This window comes from Strix uralensis, chromosome 5 (assembly GCF_047716275.1).
Source record: "Strix uralensis isolate ZFMK-TIS-50842 chromosome 5, bStrUra1, whole genome shotgun sequence".
NCBI lineage: Eukaryota > Metazoa > Chordata > Aves > Strigiformes > Strigidae > Strix > Strix uralensis.
Window position 1 is genome coordinate 68,258,215 of NC_133976.1, and position 16,003 is coordinate 68,274,217.

At 36.0% G+C, this 16,003-nt stretch overlaps 1 protein-coding gene across 1 annotated transcript in view; it reads left to right on the forward strand.

Moving 5' to 3' along the window:
• PLCZ1 (phospholipase C zeta 1) overlaps positions 1-15,721 on the forward strand; it is a 52,448-nt gene extending 36,727 nt beyond the window's left edge. Inside the window, exons 10-13 of the mRNA XM_074869458.1 lie at positions 7,505-7,677; positions 10,703-10,835; positions 12,330-12,479; positions 15,639-15,721. Of these exons, the coding sequence (XP_074725559.1) occupies positions 7,505-7,677; positions 10,703-10,835; positions 12,330-12,479; positions 15,639-15,721 (539 nt within the window). The remainder of the gene's footprint in view (positions 1-7,504; positions 7,678-10,702; positions 10,836-12,329; positions 12,480-15,638) is intronic.
• The last annotated feature ends 282 nt before the right edge of the window (positions 15,722-16,003 follow it).

A 16,003-nucleotide genomic window follows, 5' to 3' on the forward strand; every position in this document is an offset into this window, starting at 1 on the left:
TGGAATACTACTTTTTCTTATAGATTTAATTAGCTTTTCAGCATGATAATTTTATACTCTTGGTTATTATTTTTACTGGAAGTTTTTTTATAACAGCAAAAGCGTAAAGCAAGCATTTTCTATAACATGTTTTTTTTTAACAGCTAATGTAATATCTGAAACAAACAGAATATTCATTACATTATAGCTTTGAATTGTTGCTTGAATTTCTAGCGAAATTTGTGAAGTGACATGCTTTAATGTTTTTATTTTTATGTCCAGTTAGGTTATTAGAATACCTCAAAGCTCTTCACAATATACATTATTGCAGTTAGATATTAAGTGAGCACTCTTAATCTAACATTGTGATCCTTAAAACCTTGCAGATGACTTACCTAAATATTACCTATGACATAGAAAAGACAGATACATCACAGCATTTTATCTTTCTGCATCTAAAAGCCTAATAGTTAGTCTCCAACCATTAAACAGAGCTTTGGCTATCTTTGCTATTTTGTCCCAGACTAAAATACCTCTTCTGCTCAAAGGCAGGGGATGAGCCTGACACATCATAGACCCCATGGCAAAAACATGCCCAGACTGTTCTGTACAGCTATCCTTCCAGTCTAGAGCTGACTCTTTGTTTGGGCTTGTTGTGGCCTTGTTCCACAACTGACTCATGGAGAATGTGTTATAATAAAGACAGGAAAGATTTCCTGCTAGCTCCCAAGCCAAGCAATGCCCTGGAAGAATGAAATGAGAAGACATAGAAAAGTGTCTCTTGGTTGACCACTCCCTCTTGTTGAGGTGTGAAGGACAGGACTAGTCATCATAGATCAGCTGCAGAAAAGGCACAGGGGTCAATACCTTATTATTACTGTCTTCCTAGTATGATTTTAACAGTCCAAAAATTCATTTTTGGGAAGTGAAAATTAGATCTTGCACAACTGACATAAATCTTACTAAACACTCTTGAATAGTGTGTTGTGGAAATACTAAGATGTCAGACAAAGAAGTGTGTTTATTATTAACAAAGTCATGCAGCTGGAAAAAAATCCACAACTGTAATAGGCCACATGGCCATCATGGTTTATGGACCCCCCAAAAACTGTTGCTTACCTCTGTTTGCTCCCGTAAGACCCCAGCCCAAGGGGACAGGTACTAGAATTGCATAATCCAAATCTCATACTTAAAGTATAGACCCATTTTTGGTTACATTGTCCCTTCAACTTCATTGATTAGATCCTCGCTAGCTGTAGTGGGGCAGCTGACTCATGTGTAGACATCTACAACTTAGGTGGGACAATACCACCCTGATATATGAAGCTACCTAAATACACTCACCTTTTCTTTGGAATGGCTCCAAGGGTTAGGAGGTGTTTTGAATAAAGGTTTCATGTTTCTCATGCAGGAATGTCTCTAACTGCCAGGTTTATGACAAAGGTCTTGGACTACTCTGGAACCTCCTTCTTTTTAGGTAGCTTTTTTTTGGTGTGTTTAATAATTACTGGAATTTCACTTAAAAACAAGGAAACACAAATTTCATTTTATCATTAATTTGTCTAGCTATCTTCACTAAACCCACAACTGCAGACAACTAATAGAATACTAAATAATTTATTTGAAATCTAGTCAATTTTAAAGAAAGACAGAAAAAATTGCAGGGACACAATTGTCTCTGAACTCCTTGCTAACCTGGTTCTAAATCCTGTGTTAGAGACCCAGACTAAAACAGGAAGGGGAAGCTGTTAATACATACTGTTCTGTCAATAAGCACAAGGCAAACAAATTTTAAAAAATTATTTTTGAAACGTATCTGTTTCAGGTATGAAATAAGTGAAGTGACAACCAAAAGGTGCTCAGACTTACACTGAAGTGTAACTTTCAGACCAACACATTAATTAAACAGCAAAAATCTATTTAGATTTTAGATTTGATAGTTTATCAGAAATGGTTTAGGTACTTTGTCCATGAGAATCTCACAAAAGAAGGTCCTAATTTAAACTAGTTGCAGATATACTTGGGCACTGGATGATTTTTAATCACCTGATATAATTTCTCCAGTAGAGCTACTTGTAATTAAGTAGGAACAATGTCAGCAATTATGAACATTAGAATGAATGAATTCTTAACATTTCTAATGACAGTGTCTTTAGAGAAACAGTATTGAATTGGCCCAAAGACAGTAAGGACAGACTGACTGCACATGCTGAGCAAACAGTTATGCATATTACTCAGTTCTCAGAAGAGTAGTCCCTCTTAGTACAGCAGAATACCTCATGTTCTAAGTCATTCATGAATTAAGTTTCTGTAGAATAAGAGCATTCATTTCAAAATGCATCAGTGATAAGCAAAGCCAGAAATTATAATTAAGCTTTATAAAATTTGGAGTCTGAATAGCTAAAGACCCATTTTATTTTTTAAGGAGAGGAAAAAAATACATACAATTTAACCAAAGTTTTTGGTCAGAAACAGAGATGTGAGACAGTTAGTATGCCAAAATTTATACCAACCCATTAAGTCTGCTGTGTGTTGTAAGTGAACCAATCACTCTATACTTTTTTTTTTTTTTTTTTTCCTGGTAGACGTAATTCCTTATTCATAAAGTTTGAGTGAGATCTCACCTGCTCATTGGCTTGGCAAGAGAACTAAAGCTGCATAACTATATAAAAAACTCATAAAGTCCAAGGCAAAGGGGATGCTAAGGACACTTAAAAGACTTTGGACAGTATGTCCACAAGCCTGAACTAACAAGCACCCAGAGATGTCAGTGGGGATCAGAGTGACATGTCAAAACAGGACCAGAACAGCAAGTAATGCTCAGGCTCAGAGCTGCCCAAGGAGGTTGTTGTAATTTGGCAGAGAGTCTTAATTATGCTGCAAGTCTTTCCAAGTTTCTCAGACCCAGATGAAAAAGGTATTTAAAAACCACCATGTTCTGCCATTTTTCCAGGTTACATGTTCTGACCACTTGGTGAGAGAACACATTATCTTCCTTACATCTGCTGTCAGTGAGAAGAGTTTACAGGGCACTACAGTATGCATTGGATTTCTCTTATGCAAACTCCATCAGACAGGATAGTAGATTGAATAATACTGAGAGGGAAATATTATTTGTACTTGAGGGTATTATGATAGTTAATGTTTCCACAGGGCTTAGAAATTAGTGTTATATTCATCATTCAGATGATGAAGGTATTATCATATTTTAGTTTGATAGAAATTGTTTACTACTGATAACAGATCCTCCCGCTGCTTCTATTAAATGAATGCTTGCCTCGTGATATATGTAACAGGTGACAATTTGTCATCATGTTATAGTTTATCCTTCCTTCAGATGTCTCCATTTGGTTTCAATGTAATCTGATGACTGAATACACTTCCTTTTCATCCACATTTTGAGTCAACTCATAATCAGTTAACATGTCCTTTATTCAGTCTGTGGATGAAATTTTTTAAAAGCCACCTACGTACCTTTGAAAAAAGTAATGTGGACTACCCAGTGATGTAAGGACTTCTGAAAATATTTCTGGAAATTTGGGCAGTCATGGGTAAATTTGGATGCAGATGTGACCTGCATGTGAGAAGAAAGGATACACAGTCAATGCCCAGCTGGGAGTGCTAATGTTGAATGAACGCAATGTCTTCAAATCCAGTCACATAGACCATCTCATAACCAATGACAAAATACGCCAGATCATTAGGATATGGTCCTGTTTTCATAGTGTTTTCCAGTCTGTGTGGAATTCAGTTCAAATTTTGGATATCCAAGGCACAGAAGATGCATTGCATTCATTGTGAGCTGTCCGTTTTAAGAACATAGACAACTGGAAAGAGCTGGGAGGATGGCAACAAGACTGATCAAAGGATTGGAAGTGTGATCGATTATATCTCTTTAGACTGAAATGTGTGAAGTAAATCATGGGGATAGGAACATTGGCACTGAGTGCTTTTTGCATATGATATTTTTGGAGACTGCATAAAATTCAGACATTTTGAGATGGATTTTAAATGGCATAAAATGCAATTAAGTGACTCATTTTAAGGAAAACTGGTGATAAATGTGTTCTTATCCATTTTCAAATCTTCCCTTTTAAATGCAGAAAATATATTAAATTTTAGGGTCATAATATAGCTAATTGAACTAGGAAGCAAAGAATAAAGAATAAAAAATGACAATTTATAAGTCCCAATAGGAATATTGAGAGGCAGCATCACAGACAAAAGACATGCAGTTTTCCTTGACTGCCTGCAAATCACAGTCACTTTGAAATCTAAGAACCCCAGTGCTCCCTTTGGTTTTCAAAAGCTTTTGCCTTCAGTCTAAAAATCAATTTTGCCTTGAATGGTAGTGCTTATGGAAGGTACTGTATTTGAATGCTTAGAATGTGGCTAGTTCTGCAATTAGCTGTGGGACTGACTTCAGTTAACTGTTTGTGATACAGAGGTTTGGGATGAAATATACCCTTTGTATTCCTCTGTGCATTATGGATTGTTTCATCTTTTTGGAGCTAGACTATTTCTTAACTTGCATTTGCTATATCAAGTTATTTACAGCTGGGACCAACAGGTACAGCCATGGCAGCAGTGGCACTTTGAAAGAAGACTTGAATATTAAATACTCTGATCTGGGGAGATTTGGCATCATGGTTCCAGGACGACTTGGATCCATTTCAGATGCCAACGTTAAAAGGCTTTTGGTGCCTGATGGAAGGACTGAGGAGAAAGTTTTAACTTACATGGTGCTAAACTTCAGGTGCCTGTACTTTTCCATGAAAACCATATGTTAAGATTATGTTTCATAGTAAGCATAGTAAGTTAAGATGGTTTCATAGTAAGCATATTTGGGCTTCTTTCCAAAAGGAACCATCAGTTTAAAGTTCTCTTCGTACATGCATTAAATTTCTACTGTTTCATAAAACAACAGTACAAAGCATGTTATTGACAGTTCTGTTGTTGAATTCAGCAAAACAAAAATGAAACATTGTGTAGAAATTCAGTCTTCCTTGCAGAAAGATGTTGCTAAGATCATACTGCTAGACAATGGAAAACATAGGTTTTCATTTATGAACTTTTGTCTTTTCTCAAGAAGTGTAAGGGTTATAACTGCATCTAATTAAAAAGAAAAACTGTGCATCAACAATATACCATAAAACATTGCCCTAGGAGGCTCCAAGCAGCTATGAACCTTGTAAACAGTTGCATCTCAGAGAATATAATACAAAATTTCATAGTCACTTACCTTAATTGTGTTATAACTTGCAATACCAGGAAATCAGTAGGTAAATTAAAACTACTGTTGTGTGTTTTTAACTTATTCTAAGGTAAAATTAAATTAAGCAAAAATACCGTGTTGATGTTTAAAGATATCAACCATAATAACATTGCCCTTCACTTGTGTTCCAAATGTAATTTTCCTAATGTGATAAAATGTAAAGTATTCTCCTTTGCTTGTTTCTGTTGTTAATTCAGATTTTCTTGCTTAGTAGCCTATGAAGCTTGGCAAATTTAGCAACAGTCTCATTATGTGCAATCATGTAATTTGTTTCATCATGTGGAAGCTGCTATTTGAAGCTATGACTGTTCGATTTGCCTAATTTCAGTTACACTTTTAAAACCACATATTCTGAAAGTATGGTATAGAAATTACCTATGGACTGAAAGATCGTGGGTTATCTGTAGATCATTCCAGGACCTAGGCTTCAAGGGGCCTCAGGGTTGCAGCTCTGTAGCATTCTTTGCAGTTCTTGAATCAATGTATTAAGATACAAGAAGGGTCATATAGCACATTTAGGTCTATTTCTGGATGATGTGTTGAGTCATACAAAACAAATTGTGAACCATTACTAAAACTATATCAAGAGAACACCTGTGCTCTTTAAAAAAGGTAATGGTGTGGGATGGGAAAAAAACATTTTGAAGTTTGATTTCTGTTGTCAAAGATAAAATAAGCTTAAAGATCCTTTGCATATTCCTTGACACAGAACCTATGCTGGCACCTATGTTAACATTCAGTTCAAAGCAGGAGTGCATGCTGTGTTTTGTTGTTGTTGGGTTTAGGTTTTTTGTTTGTTTGTGGTTTTTTTAGGCAAGGTTCCCAATTGTTCCTACTTTCTGCACATTAGTTCATGTTGCAGAGCAATCTTAGCTAATGTATATGGGATTCCTTTCAGATGAAATAGAGGGTGTACTCTGGGAGCACTTGATGTATTCCAGCCATTAATTGGTATTGAGATCATGGGACCAGGCTAGAGGTCTTCTGAAGTAACCCCACCAAAAACATGCGTAGTGCAAACATTAGGTCCATAGTACCAGCTGTTTCACTCTACAGATCTGTTCCTACTTGTGTCGTTTACTACAGAAATTTTTAAAAGGATCATCAAAGCAGTGAAAAAACAAGTAATTTTTGCACTGAAACATATCCAAAATTCTTGCATTTGATAAGGATACATGAGATAAGGATATCTGAATTCTGCCAAATACTCATTCAATACATTTATATTATCTCATAGGAACATGTAATAAGGTCCTCTTCCTGAATTATTATGAGGAGTCACTTGTGCTCCATAAAGTCTTAATATTTTTTCCTACCAAGCCATCAAGTAAATGACTTTTTATCATTTTCTATTTAACACATGTCATGTTATCACTTCGCTGATTTGACTTGTGCATTTTCTGTTTTGAATGTGACAGGAAGCTCCAATATACTGGAATAGGGGAAAATTTCATTAAACAGGTCTATTTCAATGTTGGCTTTATCTCATGAATTACAATATCCTGTTGATGAGAAGTGTGTTATTTTATTACTGCTGCTGCAGCAAACCAAAAATGTTTTGAGCTGCCGAGGAAAGGAAAATCTGTCAGGTGTATACTAACAATAAACACCAGTACTGGAGGATTAAGCTTGAAGAGAGTTTGCTCAGATAAATTTAAGAATACTTTTAAAATTGCTTCTACTTCTATAAACTTACATGTATTTGCACTGAATATTCTAACTCTTAGAGTTAAATCTTCTAATGACATCTTCTAAATCTTCTTGATCTTCTGGGTGACATGCTTTTGTGATGTATTCTGCACCATAACTAAGGTTAGCTACAATCCTATATTTTTGCTTTCTGCACCAGAACTTTGTAAGCAGGTTTGAGGTGCAGGGTCTTGCTGCCGTAGAGAAAATAGTGTAAGAATATAGTCCTTATGGAGAAAAAATATCTCTAATTTCATATTCTCCAAGATCTAATTTAGAAAGAAAAGGGAAAATGCACAACACACTGCAGTGTCAAAAAGATCTATAGGTTACCTCTTAAAACATGGTGTAGTTGTAAATAGTGTACTTCTTTTGTGCACGAATCATTCATTATTGAATACTGCTACATTTAAGAATAATAACAGGATCTTACATATGAGTTGAAAGATATACATATTTTAATCTCATTTGCTTTTGGTTTTACTATTATCGTCAGAGACCTGTTTTATAAAATGGTATCAACTCTAATTCATTAAAATCAATATTTATTTAATTTTATAGTGGCCTTAAACTTCCAGACACCGGGACTACAAATGGAATTGCAAGATGGAAAATTCCTAGACAATGGTGGTTGTGGCTATATTCTGAAACCAGAATTCTTGAGAAACCACAATTCAACATTTACCCCACAAAATGTTGGAAGATACAGTAAACCAATGTCTCTGTCAATAAGGGTAAGCTTAGTTAATTGTTGGTTTGTTCCATAAAATCTGAAAACAAATGTTCTGTAGTTCAGACTTATTTGTTATCTATTATTTGTTTCTTATTTTACCCCCATTCCTGGTTGTTGGGAAGTCTAATATAGGTTTTTTTTAACATGTTAAAATTCTCATATAGTATCTCCTGCTGCTTGGATGGTTTCCCATCTGTAGTTCACTTATGTTTGCTAAAAATATGTAGGTGTTCAGAAGTTTTAAGAGTTTGTAAAAATACAAAATTTTTCACAGTGTTTTGATCAGAAATGTAAATATTACTTGCACTGTGTCACAAGTGTAGCTGACAAAGGGACTTGTCAGTTACGGTTGTGAGGACTGCACTCTGAAAACTCAGAAATCGCATGTGCAATTTTGGTGCTATTTTCTTTAAGTATTAGTAATACCACACGTGCTATTATAATGCTGATTGACAAATGGAAATGTTTAAAGGTACGATAAGAAGTCTTATGCTTCTTTTAATTTTCATTATCTCCCTATACATACATAAAGGACTACCATCCTAAACTGATATAAATAAGTGTAAAAAGGGGGATAAATAAATAAGACTTTAAATCATTTCTACTTCTCCCAAGTTAAAATTTGATTTACTTCTTAAAAATATTAGAAATGCATGTCATTTAAAAATAATTGGTTAGAAAAACCCTTTTTTTGAAGTCATGGTTCACTACTTAGAAAACTACCTTTTCCCAATGAAAAAGTGCTATTTCTGATTACACAGTACACTACTTGCATAAATGCTGTTTAATTAGCATAAAATTAGTGTATAATTGCTATTTTGATCCTTTCAGAGAAATAAATAGTGGAGATAAAACATTAGCTAATAACAATTATAAAATACTTACATAATGCATGCACCGAATCAAGAACATTTTAGTGTCCTAACAGTGAGCATACCAATTATGAATAGACATTACTGGATGATTTCCAGCACCCATGCATATACATCAGTTATTTTAGCTCTTATTTATATAAAGCTGGAGTTAATTAAGATGAGGAAAAATCCCCAATTGTAATGCAGGAGACAGACAAAATCATTGACAATGGGAAGGAAATGTCTGAGTTTGGAAGAAGTTGCAAAAGAGAAAGGCAGCTTTTTAGACTGAGGACATAGACTGAGACAACAGACTGGGTAGTGAAGGATACAAAGAAACTGAGGGACTGTAGGGTGTAGAAAGCCCCATTCATAGAGTCAGAAGCAAAAAGCAGGAAACAGTGGTTGAAGACAAAAAGAGTCAGGAGTGGGAGTCAAAGAAAAAACAGTTTCTGCTAAAGAAGAGTTACTAACTTGACTGGAGAAATTACTTAACAGAGGGCAAAGATAAAAAACATCTGTTGGTCAAATCTCTCAGACTGACTGTGAATGAATTAATGAATGAACGAAGAGAAGAACATAAGTGAACACAAAAATCACGCAGGGCCCGATTTTACTGAATTCAGTATCCTTTGTAACCTGATGTGCCACAATTCCTATCAACAAGAAGCATATAACCTTTGAAGCAGAAATACAAATATTCAAAGTATTTCATGTGTAAACTTCTGAGCCCACCATGTTATTTACTACTCTCTCTGTATGTCTTTTTCACCTTGGGCCTCAAAAATTGGATATATGGATTTGGGTCATAGTGTGCTGAAAAGATTTTGCTCTTTTCCCACCCTGTGGGAGACTTAGACTGGGTCTAGCAATGGCGTAAGAGTGGGAAACAGGACTTGGCCAATGTTGCTGAATTCTCATCATATCACTCAGGGCATGTCAAAGAACCTCTCCTGGTTCTAAGTGGGCAGTTCATCAGTGAATGCACCTTACAAAGCTTTCTAGTGAAGGCATTTTCTAGGAAGACAGGGGACAGCATCAGTGTTTGCTAAGACACTGCTCTTCAATGTTTCAGGCTAGAAATTTTCTTGGAGCAAGGTGTTACAGAAAATACCTAAGCAAAAGGTGGAATTTGTGGGGTTTGATTTTTTGGTGGTTGACAGGGCAATAGGGATCTGTATCATGAGTTTTGATGCTTAGTCCTGAGATCTGAATCATAAGAGTCATATCCTTCACCTAGGCTTGCGGGCTTGTATATCTCACTTGATACATTCCATACATTGATTTCTAAAAAGCAGATTACTGTACAGATGGTTATTCTCTCCAATTATCTCCTAGTTAGAAAGCAGACAAAGTTGTGACTTTCATAAATCCTTTTGTAGGCTGGGTGCCAGATAACAGGGCAGTCTGAGGCAAAATTTCCAGGTAGCTAACTAAATTAAGGAAAAAAAAATCAGGGAGCCTACTAAATGCAAAGTTTTTATGTGTTACTGTGAAAGAGAAGGAACACAGGTGAAGCAGTCTGCTACTTACTCTGTAACACAATGCTGATGTCACCATAGGTGTTAGTGCTGGTCCACTAGACACAGCTTTAACAGGAATTCATGAGCTTGATCTCAGAAAATACAAAAATCATGAGACTGGTTCCTCCAACATTATTATTTTCATGGTAACCAAATATAATTTTTATGGCTAGTTACTGAATAAAAACTTAAATCTGAATATTATTATTTAAAGCATGATATCTTTTTTTTTTTATAATGAGGGTGGTGAAACCCTGGAAGAGGTTGCAGAGAGAGGTGGTAGATGCCCCATCCCTGGAAACATGCAAGGTCAGGTTGGACGGGGCTCTGAGCAACCTGATCTAGTTGAAGATGTCCCTGCTCGTTGTAGGGGGTGTTGGACTAGATGATCTTTAATGGTTCCTTCCAACTCAAACCATTCTATGATTCTATAATTCTGTGACATTAGCCAAGAATTAAATTAAATGGGAAACACCATCTTTTTAATTTCATTGTGTTTAATATGTATTTTTATAACAGTTTATGGCTGATATGTGCTTCTCATAGTAGTTTCTTATGGAACAGTTTTTGCTACCATGGTTGCTATATGGCTACTATGTAAAGTTCATTCTTATAGTTATTTCAACACATTACAACTTTAATTTTCCAGCTCATCAGTGGTCATCAGTTACCACCCAGTAACCTGTCGAAGACTAACAAAGCTGACCCCTTAGTGACCATAGAAATTTATGGTGTGCCAGAAGATCAAGCAAAAAAGAAATCTAGCGTTATAAAAAGCAATGGTGAGTATCAGTCCTATTCTCTTGACTGCAAAGAAAGAACAATAATATTTTATAGGAATTACCATTTTTTCATCCCAAGTCATTACGTACTTACAGAGACTGCAATTATTTCTCTCTAGACTAGGATCTTCTGACACAAAATCTGTAGCAGAAGTTCATGCTATGTGCCATTTTTGTAGACTAGTAGGTTAAGGAAGCACAAACTCTCCTAGTTAGTGACACTCTCCTAAAGGAAGATGGAATGCATGATCTTTAGTCCCTGTTGTGGGCTTATTCTGGACGGCAGCTCAGCCCCACACAGCCATTCACTCCCTCTCACTGGTGGGATAGGGGAGAGAGTCAGAAGGGCAAAAGTGAGAAAACTCTTGGGTTGAGATAAAGACAGTTTAGTAGGTAATGCAAAAGTCGTGTATGCAAGCAGAACAAAATACAGAATTCATTCACCACTTCCCATTGACAGGCAGGTGTTCAGCCATCTCCAGGAAAGCAGGGCTTCATCATGTGTTATGGTTACTTGGGAAGACAGATACTGTAGCTCTGAACATCTTCCTCCTTCTTTCGCCCAGCTTTTTTATGCTGAGCATGATGTTATGTGGCTTGGGGTACACCTTTGGTCAGCTGTGGTCAGCTGTCCCAGCTGTGTCTCCTCCCAGCTTCTTGTGATCCTCCAGCCTCCTCGCTGGGATGGGGAATGGAGGGTTGCAGCATGAGAAAGAGAGAGGTCCTTGTCACTGTGCAAGAAGTGCTCAGCAATAGCTAAAACATTGGTGTGTTATCAACACAGTTTTGGTCACAAATCCAAAACATAGCACCATACAGGTTGATATGAAGAAAAGTAACCCTATCCCATCCAAACCCAGGACATTAATTGGTAAATGTAAAGACATTTTTTCTGAAGAAATTTCTGTGATTTCATCACTTAGCTCATATGAAGTTTCTAGTAGGACTACTCCCTTAATTGCTTGACAGGTGAAGTGTGTACTCTTTGTAGTTGTCTTGGAGCATTCCCGTACCTTTGTCATAAGATCTTCTTGATGTGTCGGACTAAAAGTTCCCTGTTATCTCCCTTCTGTGCCTCTGTCTTCTATTTTTCCTTTTTCCTTTTTGTAGATGGTTCATGTTTCAAATCAGTCCCTGAATTTCTTATCTCTTTGTATGAACATTATTCAAGACAAAGCACCCACCTCCTGTTCCATATCCTCTTTTAGTACTTCTAGTCAAGTGATTGCTTGACTACCTTATTTTATTTAGCTTCTGAGGTCTCTGAGACCTTCCGTCTGACAGTTTTAACTCCATAATCTATACAAAAGATGTGACCTATATACTACTGCAGTCAGTGGAAGTCTCATAATTTATTTAAATGGGCACAGAAATCTAGGGAAAAAGAATGAATGTTTAACAGTTCAGACTAGTAATAGCAGATACAATAATTCAGATATTAAGTAGAATAAATGAAACGTTTTTTTGATACTGTGTATTTTCTCTTTTCATTAGCTTTGAGCCCTAGATGGGATGAATTCTTCTCTTTTACTGTCCAAGTTCCAGAACTGGCATTGATACGCTTCTGTGTGGAGGATGAGATATCTCTGGTTGCAAATGAATTCCTTGGTCAATACACTTTACCACTGCTTAGCCTGAGTAAAGGTAATATTTTTATGTGAGGCACCTGTAAGAGCTCAAAAAAGTCTACAACATTCTAGACTTTTATCATTACTGTAGTATTGATAGAGTACAGCATTATGTTTATTTCCTAAAGGAGAATTGTATAACCAGAGGGAAAAACTATGGTTTTTTTAGTCATTGTAGTCTCTGAATGCAAATCCACAGTGTAGAAATCAAAAATATTAATGACAGTTAATTATTTCTACTGCAGTATTCCTTTCTAGACAGAAAGTGCTCAGATGGTATTTCAACTCATTATAATAGGAAACAGAAAGAGAGATTAGTCAGAACTAGTATAAAGGCAACAGTTTCATGCACTTTCTACTCTGTTAGGCTCAAAACCAAATACAAGCAAAATTAAAACCAAAAGAACCTCGGCTAACCTATCCACAACTTTTCAGAGTGGACAATGAAGAATATAAATTAAGCAAAATATTTATGGTATTTTTCTTGGTAGTATTTCTTTTATTGTACCAATACAGCTTCTGGAATCTTATGTGATTAATAGGCTGCACATAAAGAGCAGACATTGAAGTCAGTAGGCCAAGGAGAAAGGCTTATGTAAAATGGCTGTTTACTATATTGAATTTCCAAAGCTATTTCTGACAAAACAACCAACCAACTTTTATTAGTGAATGAAGATGTGAAGGCAAAATGTTGGAGCTGTCAATGGGCACTGTGCCTTTTTTATTAAGCTTAACAGGATTTTTAATGTTTTTTCTATCCAGGTTCTTAAGTCATAAAGCTGTTTGTGATTCTTAGCTGAGGTTGAGGAGTTACAGAAGAACAAAGACATTACTCATAAAGCACCCTTGCTTTTCTCCAACATAAATTTTTACACTGATCACCTTTCACTTTCCTTTTATTTATATATTTCAGGATAATGAAAAAAAACCCAAACCCTGCCAACTCATGATGTCTGAGACAAATTTAAATACTAAAGCTTACATATGCTTGTAAAACCATCAATTTGGGCTTTTTTTTTTTTTTATGTATAATTTTTCAGTGTGTCTCTAATGTGCCTGTATGATTAATTTCGGTCACAAATGGGGATTCATATTCTGAAAAAGTAAAGAGCATGCAGATTCTACAGAAAAGATTTTGAGTGGAGTAATTCAAAATACTAGGAAATGAGTGTAGGTACAAAAAATATAAAGAGTCAAACAAATTGCCCCAACCCCCATTTAACAAAAAAAAAAATGTAAGATGCCATCAAGATGTGCAGAGGCATAAATAAAAGGCTTCTAAACAATGAACTGAAAGATAGTTTTAAAATTTACTGCAATGCTTAACATTGAGACCTCTGGATTCCAGGTCTGGAACTATGGTTTTGCTTTGGGTACCTAAGCTCCCTAAATAATGAAAGGGGAAAATAATTTGTTTTACAGAGGGAGTCACAACAGTCTAGATTTCTTAGGAAAGAACTGTCTAAACCATGCTGAAGAGTGAGTTAGGATTTAAATCTTACTCTTCACAGCTCTGACTGCTTTAATCTGCACTACAGGACTGTTCTTCCTTCCCTAGGATTCATATCCCTTAGGTGTCCTCTGAGGGCAAGTTGCTTCTAAAAGCTGAGCAGTGCTTACATCCTTTTTTCTCTGACAGGCAGTGGGAAAAAGTTGTGCCATTGTCACCCTCCCCTGCATTTTTTCTTGAAAGGATTCAAATGCATATCATCACTGCCTTCCTTTCCCCAGCAGCAACCTCCCAACTCATTTGTAGATTACACTGGGGAAGAATGCTTGCTGCCTGTCTGTAGCAGTATTTGATTTTTCATGCAATGATTAAACAGGTATACTCAGAGGGGCTGAAGGTGACAATAATTCCCTAGCTGGGTGATTAAAGGCAAGAGGAGGAGGGTCCTGGGTTATAGTCCATGCCCCAATGAGTCTGCCATGCAGAATACTAATACAGGACAAGAGTTCAATTATTACTGCTATTATCACTGGATCAATTAATAGTTAATTATTTCATACAAATTGGAACAATTTAAATAAAAAAGAAGTTTTATTTCTCTCAGGACACTTTGGAGAATATCCTGTAGGTAGGGGCTAGAACAGTCTTTAGAAATGAGTCTTAGTCCTTGAAGTGTATCTTTGGATAGGAAATAAACCAAGTCTTCCACATACTGTGTGCATGTTCTAAAACTTGATCTCAAAAGTATATTGCCTGGACTCAGCTTCCATATCTGCTGCCCAGGAGCTGAACCTTAGATGCCAGGTGAATTTTCATGTTGTATAAAAGAATCAAGAAAGCACAAACCCAAATAAATGAGGGGCCCAAAGACTGCACACACATCCAGACACACCTGAAGGAGGATTTTGAAAACTGGAGTTCTGAATGTAGATACTTATTCATAACAGATACTTAAATTACTGCAGTTGTATACACATAGATAAAACACAGAACCTTTTTTTACTCAATCAAGTGACATTGTGTATTATTATGGACTAATGGACATTTACAGTCATATAAAGCAATACAATTTTGGGGTTTTGGAGAGAGGATTATTTTGTTTTCCAAGCAGGTGAGTTAATTAAGTTTGAAGTTGAGAACTATAGCTTCTCCAAATGCTTCAACAACCATGTGAACATGTAGTTTCTGTGGCATGCCTTATCTCTGATACTGGGAATCACTCATATGTAAAAGAAGATCCTTAACAGACTTGAGATATCACAGTAGAAGATACTACACTACACTTTTTATCTGCTTCAGCTAGACAGTGCATTACTGCTGCAACACCATTCTTGTCCAAGGCACTATCACTGTTGATTCACAAGTTATTTAATTTTCAATCAGAACTATGCATGCAGCACATAACAGCTTTGGATGTTAAAATGTATGCTTTCCCCATGTTTAAATATCACTGGACTAAAAGCCTTCAGTTTGCAAAAACACTGCATCCTGAAAGATACTGCAGTTTTTCACTGTGTCTAAACATGCCAGAATTTAAATACTGTATAGGTAGAGGAGAAAACAGTAGCAATGGGATTTGGGTTCTGTATCCTTTCAGTTTATTTTAAACGGTTACTTAGAGAATCATAAATTATGCCTTATTTGCATAGTAGGTCATAAAAACACTCCCACCATAATCTTTGCATTTGTGCTTAATACACTAATAAAGTGTCATTATATTTACAGGTTACTGTAATGTTCCCCTGTTGTCGAAAGATGGTGGCAAACTTGAACCTGCATCGCTATTTGTTCAAGTCTGGTACTACTAATGATGCTCTGCAGTAGCAGTTGTTCTGGAGGATCACATCCTGCTCAATAAAGCAACATTATTAGTCTTGCAACAACCCAGTGGTCTGATTTCCAGAGTGGCACGTTCTTAATTATTTATTAAGCTAATGGGACTTCTTGTGTGAGTAAATGGTATCCTGAATAAGGAATGGCTACTGACATTGGCCCTACCATTATTTAGAACTAATTCATAAAGACTGAACTTTTTTGGATATTTTAAAAATTCAGTTAGCAATTTCATTTGCAGCCAATTTCAAAATTAT